At 46.9% G+C, this 10,635-nt stretch overlaps 1 protein-coding gene across 1 annotated transcript; it reads right to left on the reverse strand.

Annotated features, from left to right (window-relative positions):
* Nucleotides 1-165: 165 nt before the first annotated feature.
* Nucleotides 166-10,348, reverse strand: znf296 (zinc finger protein 296). Its single transcript, XM_046389213.1, has 3 exons — nucleotides 10,050-10,348; nucleotides 7,312-7,680; nucleotides 166-3,741 (listed from the first exon to the last, which is right to left on the reverse strand). Exons 1-3 carry the CDS (start codon nucleotides 10,099-10,101, stop codon nucleotides 1,928-1,930), a joined length of 2,235 nt encoding a protein of 744 aa, XP_046245169.1. The 5' UTR covers nucleotides 10,102-10,348; the 3' UTR covers nucleotides 166-1,927.
* Nucleotides 10,349-10,635: the final 287 nt, after the last annotated feature.

Consider the following 10,635-nt stretch of genomic DNA (forward strand, 5'->3'; position numbering starts at 1 on the left):
CCACACTGGCTAAGACAACATCTTGGTGAGAAAAATATACTTAAAAATAGTTTCAAAAGCTTTGTTGTGGGTAACCGAGTAAGAACAAAAAAAAAAAAAAAAGCAACAAGCATGGAAAAGCAACCACAGATGTTGGAGGGGGAAAAAAGACTCCATACTACAAAATGTTTCACCTCAATTCTTTATTGAGGCTCCTCAATTACAAAATGGTGTCAAGTTTACGAAGACAGCGTATCGGTATTACATTAGCCAGTGTTCAGCGTAAAGGAGACGATACAAGGTAAAGCAGAGGCAGATAATATTAATAACAAGAATAAGTAGAGTAACAGCAAGAATGTCAATCTATATACATATCCCTGAACAGTTACACTGCACTCATCCATAATCATTCATTACACAACACACACATAAGAATTTGTTTTCCCTGACATGAATGCAAGAAGAAATCAGGTATGGTAACACAAAGTCATCACAGTAGTCACAAAAACGTTGTTAGCAGTCTACTTGACTGAAGTTTATCCTGTCATATTTGTCAAACGGACAGATTTTCTCAGGCTTATTTTGCGTTTCCGAACTTAAATCCTCATCGTTGACACACGATGACCTGTCAGAAGGGCGACACAGTGATTATGACCGGCGGAGTCACACTATGGACACGAGATCATAGGACAGAGGGTTCAAGTAGAAGCGTCACCCGAGGACGTACACACAAAAACATTCACACAACTCACAAACTCACTAACCCAAGTGCTCACTTCCCATAAAACCATCAACTATCTACTCCTGCATCTCTCAAGCTTGTCGTTCGGCGGTGGAACAGCTTTATTCAGTTTTACAACCACCAACATGCAGCATCCATAAATTAGGAATAATTCGAACACAGACAACAAAACAAACAAACAAACAAAAAAGGAACAGTTTCAAAAGGCTGCAAAACATGCACGAGCTTCAAGCAGTCCGGCACTTCACAAATGTAAACAGTGAAAGAGAGAAATTACCATCACAATAATAGATACAAATAGAGAAAAATAATACACACCCGTTTCACATATATGAAAAATTGCATTTTTTTATGCATAGAAACTAATCATGGAAAGAAAAAACGTAAATGAGACTTTAAAGTCTCCTTATTCACATTTATAAAATTAGAACAAAAAAAATTCCATCCACACATACTGTCACAAAGTCAGGAGCGCAACCTTTCCAGGCCCCGCGAGCCCTGTAAACATTACGTTAAGTGACAAGTGTTGTGACAACCAAGCGCCTTTAAAAAGAGGAGTCTGAGAAACTGCAGGCAGACAGTGTTTGGATTCGTTTCACTCCTGTGTCTGTTTAGTCTTTAAAACATCTTCTCGAAAAGAAAACCGGCAACAGCTTGGTAGCACAATATGACCTCTTTCCATCTGCTGATGCTGAAAATATATTAACATTGTTCTATTGCTAGGTTGTTTTTATTTTTAACTCAGTATAATCCCTTCTCTTTATTATCTTACAGTTAATTTCTGTCTCCACCTGTCCAGTGGGTCACCACAGAGATAAATCACTCGTCTTTTGCATCCTGCACTGCAACATGGTGATCAGTTTCCTGTGTCGGTGTGGACTGTGGCGGTTCACTTCCTGTTCAAGAGCTCTGGTAATCTCCCCGTTGAATGTCATGGCCTTGTTTTGCTCTGTGGTCTAAAGAACTGTAGGCACTTAGTTTCAACCAGCAACTTTGCATATAATCATGAACAACGTGACTGATGGCTGCTGGGTGCCTGGCAGAGAGGACGTTCCTGCCTGCTGCTTTCTATAGCTTGTTCTTTAAACTAGATTCCAGTTTAACTTGACTGTCGGTTCAATGACTGGATGAGTTTTTTTATTTTAATCGGTGGGTTGAATCCTAAACAGTGCTATTTTAATGTCATTTAGAGAATGAGAACAGCTCTCATGGCGCAGAAGTCAAAGCTAATCCCACTTCTGTGTTGCTCTCGACTGGGAGATCACCCACTATGGCTGGACTCCCCAAGCTCTCAATGTACTGCGCATGACTTTGCCCCTCATCCACCTCCATGCTTTTCACGCCATCGCTCCGCGCTTTACTCTCCATTTCTATCCGATCCAAACTGGCTTCGTCCTCCTCCATTTTTACCACCACTGCTTCTTCTTCAGCTTTTATGGCAGCCAAAGTGTCTGCAGCGCTGGCCTGCGCGTACGCTCCCACGCTGGCGTGGCTCAGGCCGTGAACTTTCTTCAGGTGTTTCTCGAGTGTAGCATAGACAGTGAAGGGCACCGCACACAGCTGGCACAAGAAGGAAGCCTTTGCTCCCTGGGCGCCGTGGGTCTTCATGTGGCGTGTTAACTTTGAACTCTGAGCGCAGGCGTAGTTGCAGAGGCCGCAGCGGTAGGGTCTTTCACCTGTGTGGCTGCGACGATGCACAGTCAGGTTGCTGCTGTTTCTGAACTGTTTACCACAGTACTCGCAGGCTTCGTCTTTCTTCTTTTTACCACTCGAAGCGGTGGTAGCGTTGCTGTTGTTTCCTCCGCCGCCAACACCTCCTCCTACACCCCTTCGCTCATTCTCCCTTTGCCACTCCTGCACAGCCTCACTGACTTTGGCTGAGCTCCACTCTTTCTCCCTCTCTATGATCTCTCCTCTGTCATTCTCCCACTCTCCCACTCCTCGTACCCGGTCGCCCAACTCTGGACGTTTGGGAGTGCAGTTGCCACTGGCAATACCGCTTTCACCGCTGCCTCCTGTCTCTCCACTCTCCAGTGAGCCTTCAGAGGGGCTGGCGCAGGGTGAGGTGTGCTGAGGCTCCCCCTGCCCCTCTGCCTCCTCCTCCCCTCCCTCTCCTGGCTCTCTCTGGCGCTGGTACAGCCTCAGCAGCTCCCGGCCTGACGGTCTAACCTGCGAGGTGAGAAGCATAAGGCCCGAAGCAATGGAGGGGTGTTTGGGCAGGGTCAGGTCGAGCTCCGAAGAGCCCTGGACCCTCATGTCTGCACTAACCCTTCCCTTTCCCATGATTGCAGACGGCTGCATTTGAAACCTTCCTCTCATGCCCTGCCTCCCTACATCCTCCTCCATCGCAACTACCTCCACCGACTCATATGCACTTCCTCCACTTCCAACCATCCTATGATGGCTCCTTATATGACGGGCCAGCTGGCCACTCTGGGCAAAGGCCTGTCCACACACTCCGCAGTGATAGGGCCTCTCGCAGGCATGAGTCCGGCGGTGGGCCGACAAGGCGCGCAGGGACTGGAAGTTCTGGTCACACGGCTCGCAGTGGAAGTCAGTCTGGAGGGTGGTGGTCTGAGGAAAGGGGGAGGCTGCTGGTGGAGAAGAGGACGGAGATAGCACCAGGCCTCCAGGGGAACTGCAGGTGGTGTTATTATTCCCCTCGGCGAGCTCCCTGAGCCGCAGTGAAAAGTTCAGAGCCTGCAGGTTAGTGGAGGAGGAGGAGGAGGAGTTGTTATTGTTGTTGTTGGTGGTGGTGTGAGTCTGACGGGAGCGACTGAGGCGCAGGGCGGAGGGCTGAAACGCTGAGGCAAGAGCTTGGCTCAGTTGGCGAGGGTCCAGAGTGGCTGCAGCAGGCTTGTGCTCTTTAAGTCCTCCTCTTCCTCCTCTGCTGTCATCCTCCTGGTCCTCTTGGTAGATGCTGAAGGAGTGTGTGTGCTGAGCGTGCTGTAGGAGTGCCCACGCAGATGGAAACACAGATTCACACTGCTGGCAGGTGAAGTAGGAGGGCTCCTCAAGCACTGGAAAACAAATATGGACAAAACTGATTTAGAAAATTTGACTGATGATTGTCAGGTCAAATGTTTCAAATGTCTTCCAACAAATTACGACATTGTTTGTTTTTGCTTTTTGCAGTTTCCTAAAGTTAACTGGAGTTGTGTTTGTGCCCACCTGATGATTGTAACTCAAATATTCATATCTCATTTCGGTCTTCTCCAACTCCTGACGGATTTATCCGGCTCTTTAGCTACAAATTTTTCTCCCTTTTCAGCACTCAGGAGCTAACTTTGTCCGACTGCATTTTGTCTCAAACTTGTCGTGTGCAGAGGTTGTAAGTAAAGCTGAGGTCGAAAACCAAAAACAGTGAGTTAAAAGACCTCCGCAGATCTGGGAGGAACTCAAGAGTTGACTGATCTTTTATCTGTGGTTTGGTCACACACAAGTAGCTGTTTCATCCCTCACTAACATACAGATACTGATTATGGCAGCTTTAAGGTTCTAAAGGTTGGACGGGAACGTGAGTGTCGGCGTTATAAAAGCCAAGTCTAACACACAGTGAGACTGATATGCACTCAAATGAACCTAAGGTGGAACAAAAAAGATGATAAGGAACAAAACGAGGAAAAGTGTGAGGAAAAGTGTGACCCAGAGCAGAATGGAGAAACGAAGCTGAGAGGCAGACAGGGATGCGAGTCTCGTCGCAAAGTACATCTGGAGATATTTTTATATGTGGATAGCTTTGTCTCCTAACCGAGAGCCACTCTCCAATTAAGCTGCAAATTGCTAATTAGCAGAACGTAGAAATGAACGCTTTATGCAAATCAGGCACTGACTCAGCCTGCTTGACAAATGAGGCCTTTCTGCATAAATCAAAATTGGAGAGAAGATCCCCAAATTGAGGGTGAAAACAGTTCTTTCTTTTTTTTTTCCTCTTTTTTGGAGAGGTTCAAAGCAGACTGTGGTATAAGCCTCTTTCATGTTTCCTCAAGTCAAATCCTTCTGTATTTTACTGGAGGGGGGGAGGAGAGTGAAGATGAAAAAGAGAGCAACTGTTTCTTTCTCTTTTTCCCCTTCTCCCGCCCTCCCTCTGTCTGGAGACGAGCAGAGCTGTGGTGTTCATGTCCTTTAACCTAGCCTGAGGAGAAACCCTGGAGAAGTTGAGATACTTCTTTTAAAAAATTGGGTGAAGAGTGAGAGCAGTAAAAATAAAAAAAAAAGAGAGAGAGAGAGCGAGATAGAGATAGGTAGGTAGGTCAGGGCTCAGGAGATAAAAAGAAAATGAGATAAAAAGATTATAATGTAGTACGGGGGGCCAAGAGACACCATGAAAATATGTCACCCCCTTTGGATTGTACTTGAGACCCATCCTCCAACCCCAACTCTCCTCACCCCTCCGCCCCACCAAAACCTTCCAAATCTTTCCCTGAGGGGGGGCGAGGGTTGGGGGGGGGCTTTTGTCTCGGGGTCCTGGAGTGAAACACAATACCCAGCCGGTTTCTCTTTCCTTCCCTCTCTCCCCCTCTCACTCTTCTCTCCCCCTTTTTTTTTTTTGTAAGGATTCCCATTTGGCCCGGGGTAGCACTTGAATATTAAGCAGAAGCAATAACTACTAATTAAAAATGCAGATTGGCTGGGAGCACTAACGAGCAGCAGGCAGAATCTCTTTTCCCTTGGGAGGCAGAGGGAGGAGAAAAGAGAGGAGGAGGAGGTGGTGAGAGGTGTGTGTGTGGGGGGGGGGGACTGAAAGAGGGCAAAGTGAAAGTGTGTTGAAGATGGGGGGAAGAAATGAAAAGGAGGGGGGATGTTGGAGATGAGGGAAAAAAAACAAACAAGGAGAATAAATAAAAAGGAATGAGACAGATGCACGCGGCTCTTCAGTAATCCATCCCACTCCCTTTTCTACCCCCTTTTTCTCCGCCGTTGTCTTCGCCGCCGCTTCGCTCTTGAATACAGAAAATAGATGGAGGGCCTTTCTGTTGAGGGATAACTGCTCTTTCACTTTCAGTCATCTCAGTAGCTTCAGTTTCCCCCTCGCACAAAGCGCCACTCAACTAAAACAAGACTTCCTATTACTCACAAAGCTGCAGGACGTCCAATTAAAACTATCCTTTCTTACTTCAGTGTGCACCAAACTTTATGTCACAAACTACAAAATCTGAGGTGGTAAAAAAAAGGCTAAAGACTGGGTAAAATTACAGTTAACAACTGGAAAACAAATGCAACCTACATTTTCTAATAAAACTTTAATCCAAGCTTAACCACTTTTTCATTATTCACAAGCCGTCATGCTCTTTTCCTCTCGTCTCGTGCACGTGTTTGGTTTGTTGGATAACTCTGTGGGCACCAAATTACCAAACTGGCATGCTCTCTGACAGTAAGTGAGAGACGGGGAGAAAGATGAAAAACAAACAGAAATAGAAGAAGAAGAGAGGTTGTGGACAAACGGAAATCATGCATGCAGCAGTCCCCTGAGCGTTACACAGAGGAAGGAACTGCTAACGTGTGTGTGTACATGGCAGAGAGAGTTTCAAAATATGCAAAGGGGCACTCAGACCTACTCTGAGTGTGTAGCAAGATGCTCAGTCCTGTCCTGCAGTCATCTACAACATCCTACGTGCTCCCTTTTCACTTGCATGACCTTCAAATACATCTGGCCTTCGCAGGAAAAACACAATAAGTCCCCTCCATCTCATTTTCACTCACTAGAAATGAAAATTCTTCAAAAGGATTTTAATGAGAATTCATGAATTGCTGATTGACCCCTACCGTGACATATTCTATATGGCACATCCATCAGGGTGTCCATACTCTTCCTCTCTTTTAAAAATAAAAAGGCAGCAGAATAGGTGTGAAGAAAAAGACCTTAAGGAAAAACAGGGTGGCTTTAGAGACAGAAAATATAACAACAAGGGGGAAGAGGGGGAGAACACGATGTAATAGATGAAGAAAAGGGATGAGATTCCCAGGAGCTCAGATGGCTCGGCCCAGGGCAGAACAGTGGGAGATGGCAGAGGAGCTGCACATGATGCAACGTCCTCCATTACTGTGTCACGGCAGTGAGGGGAACTGCACGAACAGCCTCACATCCACTCCTGTGACCACTCCATATTGTGATGCGTGACTAAAACCAGCTCTCCCCTCTCTGAAAGAAACACGATAGCCTTATTACCACTGAAACGCACTCCTGGGTTGGTTTTTAGGGGACATGCTTTCAGTCTCCGTTGTCCAGGACGTAGTGGGTGACAGAGAGGGAGAAACATGTTTACCTGGCCATTCCACCTCAGAGACTGACAGCCAGGGAGATGGGAAAGAGCTCTGGAGCTCAGTTGCTCAGTGTGGAGCCCTCGGGGATCCTCGGCGCCCTCCGAACGATCCTGACGCCTATCCTTTCCACACAATTACCCAGTGCGTCACTAACTCATGCAGGTCTGCTAATGGCAACGGCTAGTTAATGAGCTGGACTCCAGAGGGAGGAGGGGGGGGGGGACAGTTGTTAAATGAAGAGGAGGGTGGTTGAAAAAAAAAAATAAAACAAAAAACAGAGTCACTAATTAGCAACCTGCCTTCTCCTTTTTAGGTGCTTCACTCACCTGCTTTGCTGTGCTGCGCCCTCACGCCGGGCTCCTCCCCCCAGGCCTTGCCCCTGACCGCTCCTCTCCTCAGCTCGATGAAGCCCGGCCCTGGCGCGGCACTGGCGACGCGCTGCTGTGCTTGATTGGCAGGTGAGGGCGGTGTGGCGCTGTCGTTCGGGGTTTGGTTTCTGGAGCGGCAGTCGCCCTGTTTGTGCTGAATGAACGCCAGGATGTGGGCAAGCGGGAAGGCCTGGCTGCACTGGCCGCAGGTCAGTAGGTCATGACCCTCGTCAGGAACCAGAACTTGTGGAAGGGGTGGAGGAGGGGGTGGAGGAGGAGGAGGCTGGTCGTCTGGTGGACTGGTACCTTCCACCATGTCAGTAGCATCTGTGAAACAAGAGGAGGAAAAGTTTGATTACCGACGAGTTTGACGTGTTTTTGTTCATGAACATTTAGCAGAGAGCCTGAAACACGGATCAAAACCATGCAGTCACCACCTAACACGGACTGATACACGAGTGCAGGTTATTCAAACACAAACAATGGTTTTTAAATAAAGCTGCAATGATTATTTGATTCATCAGGTAGTTGATTGACTTATTTAACGTATATTTCACAGATTGCAGCCTCTCAAATGTGAATTTTTTGGCCTCCTTTGACAGAAAAGTGAAAATCTTTGGCTTTTGGACTACTGGTCAGACAAAACAAGACATTTGAAGACACTGCCTTGAACTCCGGGAACTTGTGACAAGCATTTTTCACACTCTTCTGACTTCTTCAACCAAACACTTGACTCAGAAATAGATGAAGTGAGACACTTCACCCAGCAATTTTCACCCTTCTGTTTCTGTAGTCGGAAAAACAGATGATTCTGGCTATGAAAATATTCATAGCTGTGGTTTCTCAAAAGCATTTTTACTTTTGGAGGCAGATATTACTTGTGCCATATCCCCAGAGCTCACAAACAGAGAAATCGATAGTAAACCAGAGCATCTCTGACATCACACGACTCAAGCTAAGGGAGTTTTTGACTGTGCTTATACAAAACAACAACTCAAAGTGGCACAAATACTGTTAGACCTCAGTGGAACAGCAAACAGGCGTGTTGATTGAAAGTGCTAGTTTCAGTTGCGAGCTCTAACGAGGCCAATCTGCTAAGCCAATACTGACCACTTCCTTTAACCAACCCATAACAGATCTGCTCGCTCTCACCGAGGCTGCAACAGAGAGGAAGAGGAGCCCAACTGTCCATCTCAGCAGCAACATCAACACCCGAGTTAATGTGACAATCGCTGCGTGCTGACAAGTGAAATTATTGATTACAAAAAAGTAATAAATACTGCACTGTGACCAAGGCTTTTACCCTTCACTCACAGTTACAGCTTGTCCTACCAGCCACAGGCAGCGGGAGTTTCTCAACAGGAAGTGGATTGCAATAAAAGAGAAAAAAAATGACTGAAGGTGTTTGAGATAAGGGCAGCCCCTGTGTTTTTGAGTGTGTGTGTGTGTGTGTGTGTAAAACATGGCTCATCTGATTCAGCCTTAACAACCTGACAAATCTTATGTGGCCAGCAGGAAGCTGAAATGTGAACAGTCTGCAGACTGCAGGGACACAGAGACACACACAACTTCAAGCAAACTTCTTTTCTTATGAAAGTCTCCCAGGTACGGGGAGGAGGAGGAGGAGGAGGAGGGGGGAGGTGGGTCAGTAGACTATTGCTCAATGTGGACATGGGCACACCTTGATGCCTCGACTGGATCCTGCCCGGGCTAGGCCGGCTAACGTACAGGACAGGTACAGACAGTACAGTCTGAAGTCGGATCTCGCCAGTAGTTTCAGAAAAAATGTCACCTTTCCTGTTTCAAGGCTGCGCTGTTTGTGCAGACTTGCAAGGCGCGGTCACACACACACACACACACACACACACACACACACACACAGACAGAGAGAGAGAGAGAGAGGATTGAGTCAGGGCCTGTGGTCACACCAGACACGCACCACTGGTCTCCAGAAGAGAACTGTAAAAAACCAAATGGCGTTGGAGTTTCTCTAATTTCTCTTCAAACATCATGTTTCCTTGTGAGCTTGACTTTATATTTAAAATGTCTGAATGGGATCTAGGTTGCAGTTTGTGATTTTTTTGCTGTTGTTGTTGTTGTTGTTAATTAATTTAATGGTCCGCGTTTTCAAAACTAGATCATTAAATGAAGCAGGGTGGACTCAGTCACTTGTCTGTCCGTCACAGAGGCAGCGATGGGAAACTGTTCAGAGAAACTTGATCGTAGTCTAACCTGGAAATATTAATCATCCTGTTCGGACCTGTAGCCTCTGAGAACAGCGTGCCTATAAACCGGTCCTTCCTCTATGAGCACAACTGCAGTAACAGAGCACATCAGGACAAACATGACAAGAAAATTATGATCCCTTCCTCAAATATTTGCCTTTAAAGTCCACAGAAGGGATTAAAACACGTCCACATTGGCTCGTTCGAGGTTAGTGTATTCTTACATCTACTTAAAATCAATCTGGAAAAGCGTCTTTTTTCCCCCACGCGCTTGAAAAATTAAAGTAATTACATATTCATCCATTATTCGCTGACTGGTGCCTGCGCGCAGCTAAAACATGCGCACAGACCGAAACAAACGCTGTGACCTGAATTCATTTTAAGTTAAAGTCTTAAAAACAACAACATCATCATCACATCCGTCCCCAACTGTCTCGACGTGCCCACACATCGCAGCTCCCTCCGGCTTACCTTGAATTGCACTCAGGTGCTGCGGTCTGCTTCCAAGTTTGCGCCTGGACATCGCGTCGAGCGTTCCGCGTTTGGCACCTTTCTGTGTCCCAAACAACAACAAAAAAGATAACTCCAAAACAAAAAACTAAACGACAGTCCGTCCAGCTGCTCCTGTCTCCGACAAGTTGACCGAAACCCGAGCGGCGGGGACAGACTGATAAGACTGACTGGCCTCTGCCTGGACTCGCACTGAGCAGTGAAGGCTGCGTTCAAGTTCACGCTTCTTCCTCCCGCAGCGAGCGGAGGGCAAAAGGGGGCATGGGCGACTATAGGCACCGCCCGCCCCGCTACTACGATCCTGACCCCGCCCTCATCGGGTAACACACTCGATAAACACATCTATGACTTTAAAGCCTTTTTTACGCTCTCTGGTTATGGTTTTTACCCGTGCTCCAATCAAGAATTTCACATCCGATAGTGGAAACCAACGTTTACTTCATCCCCACCAGTTTCGAGGAACTGCCTGTTGGGTTTTCTACAAGTCTCTACAAAACCAAACTGGGACCGGAGGAACACTCATTTCTGCTTTTGTTGGTGAGGAACC

Source organism: Scatophagus argus, chromosome 5 (assembly GCF_020382885.2).
Source record: "Scatophagus argus isolate fScaArg1 chromosome 5, fScaArg1.pri, whole genome shotgun sequence".
Taxonomy (NCBI): Eukaryota; Metazoa; Chordata; class Actinopteri; family Scatophagidae; genus Scatophagus; species Scatophagus argus.

Coding starts and splice junctions, on each gene's coding strand:
- znf296 (XM_046389213.1), bottom strand. CDS start 10,101: ATGTCCAGGCGCAAACTTGGAAGCAGACCGCAGCACCTGAGTGCAATT. Junction 7,681..10,049: donor GCACCTGAGTGCAATTCAAG/GTAAGCCGGAGG, acceptor CTTGTTTCACAG/ATGCTACTGACATGGTGGAA. Junction 3,742..7,311: donor GGCGCAGCACAGCAAAGCAG/GTGAGTGAAGCA, acceptor TTTGTTTTCCAG/TGCTTGAGGAGCCCTCCTAC.